The 20,182-nt window shown below is 41.8% G+C and overlaps 1 protein-coding gene across 4 annotated transcripts in view; it reads right to left on the reverse strand.

Moving 5' to 3' along the window:
• LRP6 (LDL receptor related protein 6) overlaps positions 1-19,925 on the reverse strand; it is a 116,308-nt gene extending 96,383 nt beyond the window's left edge. For all 4 annotated transcript variants that reach the window (XM_039708072.1, XM_039708073.1, XM_039708071.1 and 1 more), the window contains exons 1-2: positions 19,549-19,925; positions 4,874-5,267 (exon numbers count right to left, since the gene is read on the reverse strand). In XM_039708072.1, coding sequence (XP_039564006.1) covers positions 4,874-5,267; positions 19,549-19,603 — 449 coding nt within the window. In that variant the 5' untranslated portion in view covers positions 19,604-19,925. The remainder of the gene's footprint in view (positions 1-4,873; positions 5,268-19,548) is intronic.
• Between the last annotated feature and the right edge of the window lie 257 nt (positions 19,926-20,182).

Below are 20,182 nucleotides of genomic sequence, written 5' to 3' on the forward strand. Positions count from 1 at the left end.
AAATCTTCCCAGAGCTACATGCAGCCCCAAGAGGCAAGGTAGGCCACTCCTGGTGCAGTTTCATCAGGACAACCTCTGCAAAATTGTTGCAATCTTTAAGTAATGAAAAAGTACCTTGTGGTTTGTTTAATATCCCAGCTATTACCTGAATTTAGTGATGGATTTGCAATCATCATCATCTGATCAACAGAGCCTCCTTAGATGAAGAAAGATGAAATACACCTTATAAAGCTCTGTACCATAATCATAGGAGTCTGCAGATTTCATATCACTTGCCTACATGTCACCTGTAAAACTTCAAAATTACCTCCTTGGTACACAGGCCAGGCTATACAGCAAACGTGCACTGATCTGTCACCTGTTAAACATTACTGTCAGCAGGGGAGCAGCAGAAAGATTTCCAGTCAGAAATCATCTGCTCAAGGGAGAGGTGGCATCAAGCAAGAGAAGGTATGAAGCAAAGTCTTCAGTTATTTGCATTATTTTGGGAATTTACATCCAAAGTGCCATTTTATGTAATGTTAACTTGCCTGAAAACAAAAATATACTGTACAAGTGAATTTACTGAAAAATTCAGATTTTTTTCATTTTTAAAATGTTTTTTCCCCAAATCAAAGGTACTGTAACTATTAATAGAACTGTCCATTTCTCTTTTCTTATTCTGTTGTATAACATCTACCACTCAGCAAAAGTACTACCAGTTCCCACAAATCTTTTGTTGCAATGCTAAGAGGCAAGCCCTGTACGACTGCTGCTTTTGTGCTTGACATTCTCAGACACCAGTTTTCAACTTTCAAAAAACCAAAAGAAATAGGTCCATAAAAAAGTATGTGTTCCCTGAAAAATTTTGCATGAAAAAAATTGCAAGTCTGCTGGTGGAGGAGTACCCATTAAACCTGAAGATCTTCCCCAGCATTCAGAGTACTTCATCCAGAAATCAACTTCAGCTGCCATAAAAAGTGTTGTAGCTCTTTGTACTCTAATTCCATTCATTAACCAAAACCCTTTACAACCCCAAAGTTTTACAAGACCTTAACAATTAAGGTAACTCTATATAGTCACTTGATTTAAAACATGTACTGAAAAGCAAGCAATTAGTCACCACTTCTAGGAGACACTTAAAATTCCCTTTGTGGTGAACAATACACTGGAAGTGAGAAAAGCCAGCTCATTCTGATAGTGCTCCTTATGAAGAAAGTTGATTGTCTACAGGGTAATTTTTGGGGAATTGAAACTATGATAACAAAATCTTTACCATAAGGACAAAAGGGCTTTTCAAATTAAAAAGCAAAAATAAAAACATACCAACCCCCCCAACAGCAAAAAAGCCCAACACAACAAAAAAACAGCAGTACAAATATACAATACTTCACTTTAAAGCAGTACTTGCTCAATAATCTGGATATGCCTTTTTCTTTTTTCATCTTGAGTGCTGAAGCAGAAAAATCTCTTTACTACTTGCTCAACTTTCATGTGAACTGCTCTTAAATACAATGCTCTCCTGCACTTGGTGACCTAACACCTGGTCTTCTCCTGGAAAAAGCCACCACTAAAGTGTCAGTGCTATCCCCAGCTGCAGATCTTATCAAAAAGGATCTTGTGTTTAACACCAGTCAGGAAAAGAGTTCCAGAAAGGATGGATAGGAACAAGGAGCCTTCCTGGAACCTGCCAGCTCATTTCAAAAGAAGGCTAAAGTAACACCCCATTCCCCTCGCCTTCATCTCAGGGCCCTTCTCTCTCCTGCTACACACAGAGTATTTTATTTATTCAGTATCAAGACAAGTGAAACAAGGAAGCTGTAGTGTATGAACACAAGCAATGAGAAGCTGAAACCTCAGAATGTTCATAGGAGATGGCCAGTGAGAATACAGATGTTTCAGATTTTAATGCCTTCCCACAGTAAGTAAAAAAAACCCAAAAAAACACCAAAAAAAACCCCAAAAACCAGACTTGGCTCTGTGCCTCAGTTACCAAATAAGAAATATTTTCCATTAGTAAATCCAATGCATTTCTTATTACTGCTAACAGACATGGGAACCAAGTCTAACTTTACTCCAATATCTCAGTTACACACAGAACCTCACACACAATCACCTGATGGTTTGGCAGTGAAGTAAAGGCTGCCCAACCACTCATTCTTTAATGCCTGAACTGTTTCTGTAGTGTGCTCTGAAAGAGCCCAGTGGCATTCCTCCAAAGCATCACAGCACCAAGCAGTGACCTTCACAACCCTGGAGGTATTCTACAGCAGCACTTGTGAGAAAGACCAGAGCACTGGTGAAACATTTAAATTTTACTAAATTTCACTATATGGAACACTTCCAATAAAATGCATTATTCATCACTATGTATCTCTGCTAGTTTATACTGTTAACATTTCATTTCCATGTAGGCATTCTCATTTTTTCAGCAAGACAGATACATTTAATAAATATACATCCAACCCCAGAAAAGACTAATAGTTTGGGACTTATATCAGCGTTCAGCTTTTTCATTTAACACTTGATACATCCTATGTTAGATAAACTATTTCTCACAATTTAACTTTGATGAAACACTAAGGTCATCTTTACCAATTAGATCAGTGTAAGTTTTGCTGCTAAATTATTTATTTTCATGAATTGAAATTTAGAAAATCTGAAACAAACATTATCTGAGCATAATAGGAGGTGGATTAGACTGTGGGAAAATGTGAGGGGGTTTGCTTTTCCAGGTTTCATATTTTATTAACTGCTCTTATAATTTTTTTTTCTGGCTTACTCCTACCCCTATTTGCCAGGCAACATCTTGAAACCAAAGGACAATTACAGGACTAAAAAAAATGTAAATACTAGTGCAAGAAACATCCATACAAGAACAGTTTGGGGAATTATTTTTCTTTTTAAATTTACATCTCTGTGCTCATGTCACCCTTCCACCTATATTTCAAACTTTGGAGGCAGTTCTGAAATGTAACCAAATTTATTAAAAGATGAAAGGTTTTCTGCTATAAAACTGCATATGAGAACTGCAATTTTTGCACCTGCAGTATGGTAAACCAGAAAGTGGACTGCTGCATTACGCTCTTAAAATATACCTTTCACATAACAACTTAGAAAGCAACCTTCAAAAATTTGGAAGAAAGAAAATATTTTGTCCTTAAATAACAGCTGTTGGAAGGATTTTTTTTGCTTTGGTTAGAGGAGTTTTGTTTGAGTTGGGGAAGGTGATCTGGTGTTTGCTTTTTTTTTGCTTGTTTTGGTTTAAATTTCAGCATATTTTTAGGAGCATTTACTCCTGCTGCTTTAACAGATCATCAGTATGGAAAATGTTACAGGTTTGCTTTAGTTTTCACCTATTTCATTTTTCCTCTTGTATTTTCCTCTTGCTCTAAAGTATTAAGAAAAAGTAAGGAGTATGCAAACGTGAAGCTGGGACTGCTGAGCATACTACTCTGCACGTTCAGAAAATACAAGCACTGTTCTAAAAAATGACCAACTGGCTCCACAACAGCTTTACTCCTAACCTCTTTCTTTCTGGTTATAGGCCAAATCAAAGCCACTTTAAATGTATGCCTCCTTCCTTTTTCTCTCACTTTCAGGATGGTGGGTAGAAAAGACATGAACATTACACTTTCCTTACACCCTTAAAGGGTTTTAGAATCTAATAAAATACATCTAACACTATCATTGCCTCCAATTTACAAGTTGCAAATACATGGAAAAAACATACATCCGCATTTTTGTTATTTCCAAAGCTCGAAATATAGTTACAGGAAAATAAACAGATCTTCTGTTTGTCAAACAATTGTCACAGAACTATTGGAACTGTAGAAGAAAATACTCAAGATGTAGTGTTTCTACGAAGTTCAGGAAAGAAGCCGTGATTTGCAGAGATTTTCTTCTTTTGGAGGAAAAAAGCCAAACAAAAATTATCATGCAAAGAAATGGCAAGCAGTGAAACACAACCCTCATCTTTCCAAAGAAACAAGGCACTAATTTGTCACACCCCAAAAAAGAGTTGGCTGAAAAACATATGTGAAGTGGCAGTACAGTAGATTAACTTGCTTGTTCAAGGGAAAAAAATACAGTAACAACTTGTTCTATACTACAGATATAAAATATTTTCAAAAGGTTACACAGCACCAAGGATACTCCATTAGTTTTCCACTTTGGCTCTCCCAAACACTTTGTCACAGATGACTGCCTTTGGGGTAACCTCAAGCCAGCAACATCACCAAAACTGCACTGAATTTTCCATTGTTGGCAGACACTGCTTTGTCCCAAGAACAGAGCAAAAAGAGCCACATCCAGGGACTCAAATGGGAGCTGAGGATACAACATCAGTTCTAGAAGGAGCTGAGACAAAAACACAGGATTTGTAAAACAGGAGTTCCCCCAAGGGTGGGGAAAGGAGCCCCTCTTGTAAATTTTCTGATTAAGCTTCAAAACACATCTCAAGTTTTTATTAATACAGTATGTTGACTTCTCCCATTTCTTCAGTTGCTTCAATAAAGCATGAATATCAACAATGAATAAAGCTCCAAAAAATTTCATTTCCTGACACGTCAGAGATGCACAAGCCTGTCTGTTCACAGGCAGCTGACACAGCTTTTTACGGAAAGCATATTTTATTTTTAGGCTAAAACTTCTCCATTTCTGCTAATCTTCTGCACTACAGCCAAACTAAGTTTCTAGTACTGTTTCCTAAAGTCTCATGATTCCTGATTGCTCGCAAACCAATACGAATGGAACTTCACAAGTCTGCAAACCACACCAATAGAAAGAAATGATGCAAAATGGCTTAGGATAATTGACAACAGCATTTGAAATCATTCAACAAACAAGAAATAGCACAAATTTTATATTTGTAACTATTTCAAAAAAGACTTACCCTCTTGCAGGATCTAAGGCAATCGCTCTGGGTTGATCCAATTCTTGCCAAAACAAAACTTTCCTCAGCGATCCATCTAAGTTAGAAACCTCAATCCGATTTGTCTCCGAATCTGTCCAGTACAACTTCTCCCCCAGCCAGTCACAGGCCAGCCCGTCGGGCGACAGCAGTCCGGAAACGACCACGTTCTGCACGCTGCCGGATTTGTTGAACTCTGTCCGTTTGATGGCCTCCTCGCTGACATCGCTCCAGTAAATCAGGCCCTTGAGGAACACGAAGTCCACAGCGGCCGCGTCCTCCAGGCCCCCCACGATCACCGTGGCGTTCTCCTTGCCGTGGGCAGCGTCCACCAGCCGCAGATCCCGGCGGTTCGCGTACAGCAGCAGCGGGGCAGCTGGGACACAAACGGGGACACACGGACAGGGTGTTAGCATCGCTCGTGTCCAGCACAGCCTGCGCTCTGGTGGTGTGCCAGGTCATCAGTAGCTACAGATTTAAGAGTATCTTTACAAAATTAAGAAATACTGGAGAGCCATTTTGAGGTTTGACTAAAAAGCACCGACTCAAACCTTTTCAACTTGGTTACAAGCCTTCGTAATGGGCAGCTCACTATGCTGGGTTGTGCATTATTAAAATAACATTAAAGACAAGGCAGAGAACAAAGAAAATGGAGGTTTGAAGTGCCCAAATGAAACTGCTCTGTAGAGAAGGATCAGAAAGACAAGAGTAAAGCAGTTATTAAAGCACTCAGTACTGGCTCACCTGAGCAAGGATAGAATTCAGTAATATACACCTCACCCCTATAGAAACATAATTCATGTCAAGCTATCAGAGCCACCTGCATGTCAATATTCCCTGAAATTATGTATCTCAGACATTTTACATACAGTACATAAAAATACAAAATTCCTTGAAATGTTGGTTTAGAGCATTGAAGGTAGTAGGAGGAGGTAGGGAGAAAAATAATTCCACTGGCATGGACAACACAGTTCTTTCAAACTCAGCTCTGTCAGTCCTGCTTAGTTCTCTAACACAAAGCCTTCATTTTATATGCTTTATTTGCTTACCCTGTCAGTTTGCACAGTCTGTATATTTTTCATAACACCTAAGATGACTAATGTAAAGCAGTAACCATGAAAAAAGACAGCTTCTTAAATGTAATATGCCTGCTTAATTGTCTTTAACCACAAGCTATATATAGCATTATGAAAATTCCAGCCTCATTCCTACTTCAACAAAAGGCTCAGAAAAATACTACATTTGTATAAGGCAGACAATGACACCCTTTAAAACCCACTACCAGAAAACATTTCTACCTTTCCCTGCATTTACTCTGAAACTGTAGCACTAGAGCTCTACAGAGGCATTTAGATCTATAAATGCTCCTTTACCTGTCATCACACAGATTTCACAGGGATGTTGCAGATTTTATTCTTCAGCATAGGTGGGCACTTCAAATGTGCAGCAGGACAGATATCCTAACCAAAAGGTCAAAATTTACAAAGCCAAGGACCTGCATGGCTCAGTAATGTCAACGGCCACACTGGAAGAAGAGGAACAGTTCCCTGTATGCCAAACTCACACTGAAACTGGAAATACTCACAGACTTCAGCAAATTCAAAAGCTGGTTTCCAGGATCAGACAACTACCCTCATTGTCTTATCACAAAACAATTTCTCAAAGACCCTTTCACATGTGACTTGGGAGAAGCTGAAAGAACTAACAATGTTCCTTCATTGACCTGCAATTGAATGAATTCTATATATGTTTTGGGGCGGTGGGAGTTTTGTTGGTTTTTAAGAAAACTGAATTGCTTAGACTGTCATCCTAAATTTAGAAACACTGAATACAACTTGATTTATGCTGAACTTTAGATAGAACAAGGGAGGGGTGAAACTTTGTTGGTTATAATAATACCAAACTTGTATTTGTATTCCCTTCTCCAGAAAGTAATTTTTTATTGTGGAAAAAAACATGCAAATTTAGAGATTATCTCCCCATGGAGAAGGGGTAGACTCTTTAAAATTAGATGGAGAATCTTTATATTAAGAACTTATTATTAACTTACTTTGCTATCTCCCTCCCTTCCTTGCATAATTTCCCATGCCCTAAGGTTGAAAATTAATTAAAGTACATTTTCTTGAAGGGCAGATTGCTTATGAAGACCACATGTTTCAGAAAAAAATATTCGATAAACTGCAAGGTGTAAAAATTTGTAATACAATAAAAACCTTTACTTTTTAAAGCCTGCCTACAACTGTAACCTGAAAAATCTAGTTAACAGCCAGCTCAGTGTCATCTAGTGCACACAGGAGTGTGCAGCCAGCTGGCACAGCTTTCTCTAGTAAGACAGCGTGCCCAGCGCTTGGAGAAAAGTAAATCCACACACCAGTGAGTACAAACTTCATTGGTATGTGCACCATGGAGCACCCATGCACACACATGCACTGAACTGGAATACCAGGGAATGAGCCAGGCCTGGAGGCACTGCTGAGCCCCAGAGTCCTGCTGCAGAGGTCACCACTCCCTGCTGCAGCTCACACTGGCTGAGCAGACAAACACCTCTGCATCCCTGAGACAGCCCAGCTCAAGGACAACTCAGGAGAAACACAGCTTCATTTAGGATGTGGAGCTTCATGCAGATTGATACAAAGCCCCAACTTGTAACACATTCCAAAGTGCTGGCAGATGAGCATGTTAAGCTTTCCAATTTGTTGCGACATTCAGGAATGAATCCTGCATCACCAAAATAATAAAAACCAGGTTGGCTCCCCACAGCCTCCAGCCCTTCCCAGAACACACTAAGGCTTCAGTGGGCTATAAAAAACCCAGTTACTGAAGTTGGCAGCATTAGGACCGAGTATCATCTCTGCTTTTACTTCACCCAGGCAGCAATGCCAGGAGCAAAATTGTGCCAGAAGATCCCACCCTGTCCCAGCTTCGAAAGTACAGGACACTGAAGAGATGGCTTTCTTGAATAATGAAGTTATGAACTGTGCTAATAACCTGGGAAGAAGTCCAAGAGCATTCCCTTTCAAAGCTGGGCAGCTGTTTGGCAGTTAAGTTATAATGGGCCAAAAAGATATAATTCAGATTTTAAGAAGCTGAACATGTTTTTATTTCTCTTTCTATAACATAATATAGACATAATAACAAAATATAGTGTAACTACAACAAACTACAATACATTGAAGAGAAGCACATATTCTTGAAAGATAAAAACACCTATCCTGGAAATCAACAACCAAAATACTAATGAATATTACTATGTCCTCTGAGAGGTCTACATGCAGGTAATTCTTCTAATTAGTGTACCCAATACAGAGAAAGACTTATGCTTAGTTATAAAAGAAGGGATTTTTTTTTTTGTATCCACCACCAAGGAAAAATGTTTCCTTAAAGAACACAAAAATTACAAAAATTCAAGTTCAACACATTTCAACTGCAACAAAAACAATTCACATGGTAAGAAACTTTTGCCAGTAGTGGTCACTGAGCCTCTAACTGTTTCTTAACTCCAATATGCAGGTAAGACCTTTCCTAAGTTTACCACATGCAGTATTAAAGTCCAGACTTTAGTATCTTTTATCTGGACTTTAATTATATTTTCTGCCTTACTTTTACAACTAGAATTCTACCAGCATCCTTCTTCCCACCACCAAACTCCAGTTCTTACACCACGTATTTCTCTTGGCTGCAACTCCTGTGTCTCTTACTGAAAGTTACTAGTCCCCAGGACACTCAAGTCTGCTTTCCCTTGCACTTGTTTACTCAAGTCTTGCTTGGTACATCTGACTTACGGGCATCTGTTACAGGCATAAAAATGCTGCTGCCCACAGGATGCAAAGTGATGAACCAAGATAAAATGAGCACTTTACCAGCTAAAAAGGATTTTTGATCTTTTTGCTGTTTCAGTGGCAATTTTGAGCTGACAGAATTTGTCATGCTTTTCTTTAACTAGTCCAGTGGCCTTTTCCACAAATTCCCACTTTTTCCTTTCTACCATCAGTGATCAGGACAGCTCTGGGTGCCATGAAGCGAGGGCAATGCTACCTTCAACATGCTCATTCTCTTCCACTGGCATGGAGTTTAGCCTGTCTAAAACAATTAGCACACACTAATTTCCCCCAAATCCTTTTTTCTCAGTCCCAAACCCCAGCAATACTATTCCACCCCCTCCCTCAGTTAAGGGCCCCCTCCCAAGCTGATTCAAATCACTACGTCAGCAGAAGGTTTGACTGGGTTAGCAAGTTGAATCAACTCAAGAAGTGGTTCAGCAAACTCCAAAGCTGACATAAGGCGAGCAGCAGGGAGCTGCAAGGGGGAGCAGCTCTCCCCCCTCCACTGGCAGCCTGCTGTATCTGCTCAAGATGCTGCTGCAGCCATCTCCTTTCTCCCAGCTTCACTTCCAGCTGTTGATTCCCAACCTTTCTTTTGTGTTGGCTCAAGCAGTTGTCCCATGCCAAAATGCAGGTGAGACAATGCAGGGAGCTAAACCAGCAGAAGGCTACTGAGCTCTCCCCATCACCTGCCAAAAAGCAATTTTTAGCCAGCTATCATCCAGAATCAGTTCAGACCAAAAATCAAATCAATATAAGCAGTAGCACAGCAGGGAAAGGAAGGACTGCATCAGCTTTGACTAATTAGCTGAACCAGTTCTTCATGAACCTCCAGTTAAGGAACAGGACTCACAGCAGAGGTGGCCACTGATAAGTTGTGGCAACCTGACATAGAATCACAGTGTGGATAGCACTGAGCAACTGCTAACATTGTGGAAAGAAATATCCACGCTGAAGTCACGGGAAGAAATCCCCAGATTGTCACACTGAAAGATGATGTTGTTGAGCTGGGAAGGGAATACTCCCCATCTTTTAAAAGTCTTGCTGAAGAACTCCGAGGGTCTAAAGTGCCAAGCACAATGCTATGAGGACAGCAAATGTGAGGCTGGAGAGGAGTCAAGAGATGAGATGTACCAAACAAATATGTGCTGACCTGGATGAGGCACAGTAAGCAAGGACTCCAAATGCCTTGACAGAATGACAATGCACTCACCTTCAGCTCACAAGAGAAGGAAAAGCAAAGAACTGGACATAGACAACCAGCAAAGAACATTAATTACAACCTCCCTAAAACAAATCAATACACAAAACTCCTTGTATGCAATACAATATTCATCCCCAAGATGTCCCATAGAGAACCAACACAAGTAAGGAAAGGTTTCTGGACTGGCACAAGGACTCTGGAGCAATCAGTTGTGAGGACTGTCCCTTCACTCCCTGGGTTTCAAATTTCTTCATCATGTTCATGCTTTTAAGAAATTCTGTATATTTATTTTCTGCAAATGTTTGAGTTTTGCTGCTCAGTTTGGAGAAGCAAGAATGAAAAGATTGAGGTAGCATTGGGAATAAAGCCTGGGAGACTTGTATCAAATAAGAAGAGAGACAATTTGAAAATTAACATAAATTTTTCCAAATAGCAGGAAGCCAGCCTCAAGAAACTTATACAGAGATGGTTTATATTTTCAAGCAAACAATAAAATCACCAGGAAATACATAAGAGTTTTAAAGCACAGCAAGCAACAGGCCAGGATTTTGCACCTAGTTCTCTGTCACAATACTTTCCCAGTTTTTTTCCACACAAGACACAATTCCATATATTTTTAAAAATAAAGATAATTAATAGACTTACTAATGCCCACCATTCCTCTTTCAGTGTGAAGAGAGAGCACTTGTCTCTGTGAAACTCCTTATTCTCACAAATATACTTGCAGGACACAGCAGTCAACCAGGAATTTAGTAAACAAGCATAAGGCAGCCCAAACTTGGCAGAAAGGGATTTTTCTCCTCTTTTCAGCTAACCTTAAATATATTCCTCAGGCTATGGCAACTCAAAAGGTCACAGGAGCAGCAGGCCAGTGAAGGACATGAGTAGCCATATCAGTGCAACAGCAAAGACACCAAGCCAGGCAACAACAGCATTTGAATTCTGTACTAAACTTTACTGTTTCAGGCCTTTGGTCAGATACTAGCCTTACAGACCAAGACATCCTGCAGGACTAGCTGGTACAGAGGCAGTAAGTCATCCTTCAGCCTACTAAATGCAGGGAAAAAATTACCTTACTAAAGATAGAAGGATGGAGACATGAGAATGAGAGGAGAAAAAAAATAAAAGGAAAAGGACTTCAGGAAAGAATAAAATACCGGGTTCAGGCATAAAAAGCCAACAGACCTGCCAGATTATAGCAAAAGCACTCATGACTGAAATACACCATGAAGTTACAGGCAGTTCTGAATAGCAGGTATCACCTGCCAAATCTTCCTGCTGGCAACAGAGCCATACAGCAGGATTACCAGAGTGTGGCTCTTCTCAGTGCTAGGTAGCACACTCACATAGATTTTTTGTCCACCTTTCTGTAACATGGACTCCCCTGTTCAGAAGTTCTTTTGATTGCACTTTCATGGGGGTGGAACACCTTAGCTCTGACATTTTTTTTAACTTTATATTCTGAATCTACCTGGCTGAGAAGAGGATGAGCAGAGAGCTGATGCATCATCTTGCAGCTGCACTGCGATGAAACGCTACCACCTTCTTCCACAACCCTTCTGGTTACAGAGCAGCAGCAAAATGAAGGTGACCCAGCACTTTCCAGGGCAAACTGCAGGCTATGGAAAGCAGGAAGGCTCCTTAGGGATACGCAATCAAGTACTTCCGTGACCCACATTCATGTCTGCAGAACTTCAACATTATACAGCTCATTTTCTCAGGTGTCCTCATAATCTTCCTTCAACACTCTTTCAGCCTCTCAGACAGTTGTCAGAATAACACACAGTGCTGCAGATGAAGTCATACCAGTTCCACACTCATTGGCAATACCTCCCCAGTTCTACAGGCAACACCCATGTTTAAATCGACACGATCTGTTTAATGAAAATGTTAAGTTAGCAAGCACCTCTGCTAATGAAGAAAAGTCTTGTTTGGCTGCAGCACTGAGACTCCCACATCTCAGCAGGGATGGTATTCTGCAATCTAAACTAAGTGCTGTGGAGACAGGGAGAAGAACTGCATCACACTGAAACAAAACGCTGCCCTTCACACCTTCTGGCATCACCTTTCCCTACAGTGCTTCCAACAGTGAGAAAACAAGCCAAAAGCCTTGATCATATTCCTCAGGACGCTGAAGCTGAGTCCCTCCACTGTAGGACAGCACCGAGACACAATGCTGTGGTGCTGGGACAGCTGGAGCCCATTTCCCAAATTCTAGGAAGGCTAAAGACCACAAGACTCCCTTTGTACACCCTGGCAAGCTGAGGTGGGAATGCCCCAAGGTTTGCTGCTACTCTGGAGCAATTGCAGCTCATGATGTGTTCCAGCCTACGTATTCCACGTTTGAGGGTGCACATCCAGTCAGGAATGGCCTGGAGTGTTACTCTGTCACTCCCACCAGCTCACTCTCCTCCTCTGCTGGAGTGTAACCCAAGCACACGGGAACAGCCCAAGCCATGGGGTCTTAGCCCAGCTGCTCTCAGTCCCACATGGATCAAAGAATTCCCCCCCTCAACAGCAGCACACTTCCAACAAACAAGGCCTTTCTCCACACTGACAAGAAGCTCACAGGGAATGAACTACTCTCAGATGACTTTTCCAACAATTTATCCAAGGTTGCACACCAGTCTAAATGATACCCAAAAAATATTTCCTGAAGTGTGTCAGTTTGTCTCACCAGGTAAAAACCAAATCAAAACAGCTTATTAATTCTGTTTTGAGGCTGGGTTTTTTGTTAGTTTAGATTTTTTAAGCACTATCAGGAAGTTGCTGTAAAGCAGGAACACAGAATTTAGCACAAAAGACCCCAGTTTGAATTAATAGTTACGGACTATTTTTAATGGGTAAGAAAAGATGAGCACATACTTCAATAATTTTGAGAATTATTGGACATTTAACTTTCATTTTGTGAAAAAAACTGTTGTAGCATACTTTTAACTCACATGCTTTTAATATTCCAGCACTATTAATGTCAAATGTTCAACAGGCTTATATTAGATGCAATGACACATAGGAAAAAAACCAAACAACACACATATATATATGCAGGATCCCTTGGAAAAGGTGAACAGCCTTGTCTTTTTCAAATTGAATGGGACTCATTTGTGGAAATTCAAAAGAAAAACAAATAAATCCATAAACACAAAACCACCTGACTTGAAATTACATTACTCATTTTAGCACTACCTACAGGGTAAAAGGGTAACTGCTAAGATGCAGTTAAGTTTTTGAGTTATAAGAACATCACTGCATTTTCTAAATGGACATAATAAGACTCAAGGTCTTATAATTTGTAGACCTTATAAAATACAAGGTCTACAAATTCCTCCTACTCTATTATTCTTATTATTTTTTCTCTATTAATCTATGTGTGGACAAGAGGATTCTTGTACTTCCAAACTGTTAATATTTTAATTAATAGTAATACTATAAGTAGGAGTTTTATTCCCTGCTTTGACAGAACTAAGGGAACAAAGTTTAAAATTCTGTAACACCTTAAATTTCTGTTACTTTCCACAGGAAAGTTATCTTTAGCTTCCAGAATTCCAGCAAACATATCAGCTACTTTCTATAAGCCTGAACTCTGACAATGGACAGAGGACAATCTTTGTTATTAAGGAATTCTGGAGGCACAAATGGTTTAAAACCCCAGTGCACTACATACAAAATGTATTTTTCCTCTGAGAACTAACTGGGCAGAGAGGGGAGGAATAACAGGAAAAATATAAAGGTATCATAGAGAAGAAAACAAACCATTTTTGATTATGCAAAATTATATAGCTAGTTGATTAAAATTTTCTGTCTCAAATATGATTACTTTTCAAATTGGACATCAAGAACTCACACATGGCCCTCATAAACAGAATTAAAACTATAATCCCATTATTGCTACATTGATTATATCACAAGGGAGTAATTCTATTTAGGTAATGTGATCCTGTAACAAGATACTAAAAAAATCTGTATGAATGTTGCCATTTTCCATGTCTGTTTATACTAAAAACATTTCCTTATTGTTCTCTCCTTATAAATACTGAAGCTCAAAAAGCATTCCAGCTTTTAAACTAACATGCTTCTATCTCCAAGTAGTTTAGAATATTTTGCAAAGGAAACAAAGTTTTACTAACTAAAGCATTGCCTCTTTTAACCTAGACTTTGAATGGTTAGTTTCTTAAGTCTACTACTGGTTAGTTTCTTAAGTCTATTAAGAATAAGGTATTACAGACAAAGATATTAACAGTATTCCCATTCTATTCATAGACTGGTATGTTTGACTCCATTTCAAAATTGGTGGGGAACTGTTCCAACTACATGGAAATTGAAAGGTCTGTAGCAAGATAATAATGAGACAAAAACCCCACCCTATTTTCATAACCATTTCACCAGAGACTATATCAAAAAGCAGAAAGGACAAGAAGATAATTTCTACTTGCAAATGCAAGCACTGTGCTCTAAGTTAGTCCATGTGGAGCAAACAGCAAGCCTTTCACATTGTGAATGTCCTGACATAAATATTTATAAATTACAAGGATATCTAGAGAGTTTAATGAAGGCTCTCTATGTCAGCTTGCCTGGTAAATACATAAATTGGAAAAGGTTGATTCATATTTAGGGTGTCAATACGCAGCATTTATGTGTAATCTGTTAAAGATCCAAAGCTTTCCCCTTTCAAGCCTTGGACAATTACTACAAAAGAATGACACAGCCTCTTTGTTTGGAGCACTGTGCATTCTGTAGCTCTGCAAGTGGTACATACTCGAAGCCACACCTGATGTGTGAGCTGAAAACCTACAGGTTATTAGCAGAGCACGTACTTCGGTCACTGAACAGCAATTACACTTTGCAAGAGTCATCACTACAAAGTGCTTGGCACAGAAGGAGTGCAACCACTGCTGCTGGCTCATCCCAAACCTCATGTGCACACACCAACAGTCACCCTTGCTGAGCCACAGCATCTAAAACTCGAGGACTCAGTTTTAGGTGGGGAGCACCACCTGTGAACATGAACAGACCGTCCCTGAAGCCTGCAGGGCAGCTGCATCCCCCTCCACATCTTTCTAAGCAACTTACTGGTACAAGCCCATCTGAGGGAAACTCCTTATCAACCTAAATTGTGCCCCAAGCTCTCAGGTGAGGGGGATGAGGCATGAGGGCTCCCCAGCAGGAGAACTGGAGCAGGCTCCCAGACACAGCAGAGCCACCAGCTCAGCCAGAAGCAGGAGTGTGCCACAAAGCTTCAGTTCCAGCTGCATTTCTGGCACCACCCCACAGTAATGTGGACCCCTCCCTCCAGTACAAGGAGCTTTGGAAGATGGCACCAGCAAAGCAACCCAAGTATTTAACATTTCTTAGGAAATTAACGAGGTTAAATATGTTGGGGACAAAGAATATAGAATTTAAGTCTGCAGACTTGCTGCCAGAGGAGATGAATGGTGACAAATCAGAAACTGAGTCCAGTTTCTCCCCATTTTCCTGCCCTAGCCCACTCCCTCAGAGGGAAGTAAAAATAACTTCACTCTAGTTAGTTTAAACTAAAAAGTAAATCCCACATTACATGCACTGCAGCAGATATTTTTGAAGGTGGCATTTTTGAAATGTGACATCATCATCATAAAGGTGAATTACAGATGTCCAAAGGAATCAGATTTCTCCAGCTCCCAAAGATAGAGCTTGAAAGGCTCCTATATGCCCAATCCTTAAAAAAAAAAAAAAAAACAAAACAAAAACAAACTGCTCCTACATAGTCTGTAGTTTATAGCCAAATTCCTTACCTAGAACTCTGGGAATGCAGACTGAAGCAACTCTCTAGGGAAAAAGGAAACATGAGTACAGTTCATGCCCCTCTAATCAGTATTGCTGTGAAACAAAAACAAAGCTTTCCACCTGAATGCCTTCATATAACTCATGCTGAAGGATACAAGAAATCCTCTACCTGCATATACCTCTGACCAGACCTTCCCTACATCTTCAAAACTTCCCTATATCTTGTCAAAAATGCTACTTTACCTTACCTCCAAGGCAGTAAAAATTGTTATCAAACTTTTTAAGTCCTAATTTTTCAGTTTTAAATGAATTCTAAAGCAATCTGATGATAACTAAACTGTATCACAGAGATGCAATTGAAAAAACTGTAAAATTAATAGTGGGTTTTGGAACACCTTCGATCACACTAATTTTAGATTATTCTATGAAAAGATGAAAGAGGAAAATGGCAGACAAGGGCACACTGATTTCTGAAGAATCATACAATGAAGAAACATGACTAGAAAATGATTGATTCAAGCTTGGGTGAAGAAATAGACCATGGTTATTAAAAAAAAAATTCCAAGTCTTACTGTTATAGTATTGTACAGTCTCTAGGTGAAGAGAGCCTTCACCTGAATGCAAAAACATAGCTCTACTTGGAAATGCCACACTTGGTCTCCAGCCTGAGTGCTTCAGGAGTAAAAACCTATTCTTTATCCCCTTTCTCTGACTTCTGGCAGAAAAATATGCACACACACCACCAAAGTTTAGCAAAGTTTCAAACACACCACCACTTAGCAAAGTTTTGAACATTAAACTCCTCTAAACAACATGCAAATGGATCTATATTAAAAAAAAAAACAACAACAAAATAAAACCACAAAAAAAAAGGATCTGTTTATGAGAAGAGAAACAATGGATTAAAATAAATTGAAATAGTAATAATATTACAACAATAATAATGGATTCAAACAAACTCTCTTCTGCACTCTAGGAAAACAGAGTTTGAAAATAGACATTATCAAAAAGACATTTTAATTTTTTCACTATCTGACCCCAAACACAGAGGTCTGTAATACTCAGCAGGTTTGCACAAATATCCTTTATAAGATTTCTATTCAAGCAAGAGCTTTATGCACTGCCTGCATGATCAGGGTTTAAAGCCAAAACAAAACAGCAATTGCAGGCTGACTGGAGAGCTATTTCAGGAAGAAAGCAAGTCATGAACACTGGTGGAGGAAGAACTCTATTTATCACTTTTGAAAAAGCTGAAAGCTCAGTTTCACAGTAGTGCCCTGACAGATGTGATGACACTGCTTTTGCCTCTTTGCAGCTGTCAGTTATCTAACAATTATCTCCCTCATTGGTTTCACAGCTCTCCTGAAGAACACCTCCAAGCTGCCATGGAGCAGCTCTAACTCCACTCCTCTGGAATACCCGAAGGGAGTGGCTTCAAGAAGCACTGCTGGTCAGAGAGGTGGAAACCCCATCTCCCAAATCAAACCATGGGCCAAGAACAGAGACCAGAGACATCTTTCTTCTAGCAGCTATAACATTAAAAAAAACCCCAAGACCAAACCACAGAACCTCCACAGCACACTGTCACAATGGTAAGCTCCTGTCTCAGAAATTCAAACACTTGCCCTGACAACATGTGTAGGATCTGGTTTGTTGTAGTCCTTGGATGATTTTTGAGACAGATGCCTCGCCCTGCGCATCCATTTCTAGCCAGTAACAGCTTCATACTTCTTCAAGTCCTTATGCATGTCCAGGGTACTGATTTTTTTCCTTTCCAGACTGGTAAAAAAGTCTACCACAGTTTCTTCAGAGCAGTAGTTCAGTTGTCATAAACCTTTGTCCATCTACTTTTCTATGAGAATGGGAGGCTGGCTCTGGGAGCAGAGAGGATGCTGCAATCACACACCACTACATTTGCTGAGTTTCTGTCCCAGCACTGTTGGCTTGGCATCCTCTACAGCACTGAATTCACAAACTAAACAGTGAACTTCCTAATTTCAACTCTATTTTCATGTATAAGCTTATTCATACTCATGCTGGCACTGCCTTTGCCTCATTAAGGAAGTGCTGACACCCCTTCTGAACTCAACACATCTTACTCAAACCTACTCCACTTGCACAGATGCTGTTTATTAGGGAGGATGTATGCATTAAAATTTGATTTTTGTTTCTTCACGGTTCAGCTGTTCCTGCTGTTTATCTCTATCCAAAGTAACAATTAGCCAGTAGGAAAATTACTGTTGTGTCACAAACAGAGGATTACATCTTCAGGTAGGCAATCAAACAGCAGGGCACCATGAACACAGAAGCAACAGAAATGCTGCTGGGATACAAATGTCCTTGGCAATAGACAGAGGTGAGAGATGAGAAAAGAAATGACAGCCATATGATTTATAGACTCAATGCCTCTTCAAAGTGCCCCATTAAGCATGAAGTATACAAAAAGTTGCAAAAGCACATGCCACTATTTCGAGGTTAATTTGCAGATATTACTGTAACAATATTCTGTGACATCACAAACAACAACTATTTCTGTGCTGTCATTTGAACTAGACTGAACATCAAATTAAAGCCAAATACATGGAATATTGAGCATGGGTATGACTGTTATTTATTAAAATAAACTAATCAGGAAACAGTTTCTCCCTATACTCGAGGGCCAACTTAACTTTTAAAATTTGGGGTTTAACAGCCACAAGATAAGTATGAAAAGTTACACATACCATTTAAATAAGTATATTTGTATCTCTGCAAACAGGATACAATATGGCAAACAGATGCACAGGGTAAAAAAAAAAAAAGGCTATGGATGGGATGAAAATCTTTGTTTTCCAGATTACTGAGCAACTGGAGACTGAGCAGTTACTTCGACCTACAACACCTTTAGACTAACTTTCAACAAAACACTCTAATGGGGAGGAACTCTCTAAATCAAAATGTGGTTGATTAACTGTTAGCAGTTAATCTCTTGCCCATCTAGTATGAAAAAAGTGAAAATCAAGTAAACAGAAACATTATGCATGCAAGCACCACAGACGATCTCTTCCAAGAAAGACTGAACACAGATAACCTAACACAGTTACTGTAGTTAGGTTTACAGGATTAAAAAAAAAAAAATTAAAAATCCTGTTTTCTTTCAGATTGTGCCCTGCAAGACAAGAAATTTTGTTGGAGCCAGGAAGTAGAATCAAAATTTTCAGCTACTTTAACATCCCCTCGTAAGGCTCTCGACTGCTCCTTTAAAGCTGCATGAACACCCGTGGTGGCTCACCAGAGAAACACAAACTTCTCTCAAGTCCCAGCACAGCAGCGCCAGCCTAGCTGAGAGCTGAGCCTCCAGCGCTCCCCTCGCTGCGGGGAGAGAGGGGGCCGGTGCAGCAGCGCTGCCCGGGCATTCCCCGCTGCCGAGCCCAGCCCGCCCCGCACGCCGGGAGGGAAGCGCGGGGGGAGCGGCACCGGCGCGGCGATGGGCACCGCGGGACCAGCCGGACACCGCCGGGGCCGAGCGCTGCCGGGCTTGCAGAGAGACACGGGGGGAGCGTGCGATAGTTTAGGGGGATCCTTTAAAAAAACAAAAAAAAAGTGGGGGAAAAAAAATAAAATAAAAATAAAAAAACTTGAAAACAACAATGGGGCGGCTCGGCGGCCGCTGGCAGGGCGGGCTGCTCCCGGCACGGCTCGGGAAGTTGCTCGGGAGCCGGGGCGGCGGCGGCCGGGAGCGAGGGAGGGAGCGCTGCCCCCGCGCCGGGCCCCGCGCCCCGCCGGCAGCCAGGCCGCGCCGCTCCCCTCCCGCACGCCCAAACATGGCCCCTCGCCACCAACCCGGCAACTTTCCCCCTGCCCCTCCCGCCGCCGCCCGCCCCGCTCACCTCGCATCAGGGAACAAAAACTGCAGGCGAGTAGGCTGCGCAGGACGGCCCCCATCTTCCCTCCCTCCTCGCTCTCACCGGCGGGGAGGCGGCGGCGGGGAGCAGCACCTCCGCTGCCAGTTCATGCTTCCAGGCGGGCGGGGGAGGCGGCGGGGAAGGGTGGCCGCGGAGATCCCCCCTCGCCGGTCCCTAGCAGGCCACCGGCCCCGGCGTGCCGCCGCGGGAGCGGGCGCTGCCCTCCATGCCGGCTGCTGCCGCTGCCGCCGCCTCACCGCGACCGCCGCGGTCCTTCCCCCATCCACCCCTCCGCCTCCGCCGGGCGCGCACAGGCGCAGGGATACAGTCCTCCTCCTCCTTCTCCTCCTCCTCTTCCTTCTCCTCCTCCTCCCGCGCCGTGCCCGGCCGGCTCCCGGCGCAGCGCCCGCCCCCCGGCACCGCTCCCGTCGGGGAGGGCGGGAGCGGAGGGGCGGGGGCGTGCAGCTCCGCGCTGCCGGGCGGGATCGCGCACAGCCCCGGCGGCCCCGCTGCCGGCGGAGCCCCGGCGGGGAGCGCGGCCCGGGGGGCTCGCTGAGGGCGGGAGGGAGGGAGGTGAGCGGGGTTACGGCACCCCCCGAGCGCAGGGACGGGGCGAGGC

The sequence above is a fragment of the Passer montanus genome, unplaced genomic scaffold (genome assembly GCF_014805655.1).
Source record: "Passer montanus isolate IOZ18808 unplaced genomic scaffold, ASM1480565v1 scaffold20, whole genome shotgun sequence".
NCBI lineage: Eukaryota > Metazoa > Chordata > Aves > Passeriformes > Passeridae > Passer > Passer montanus.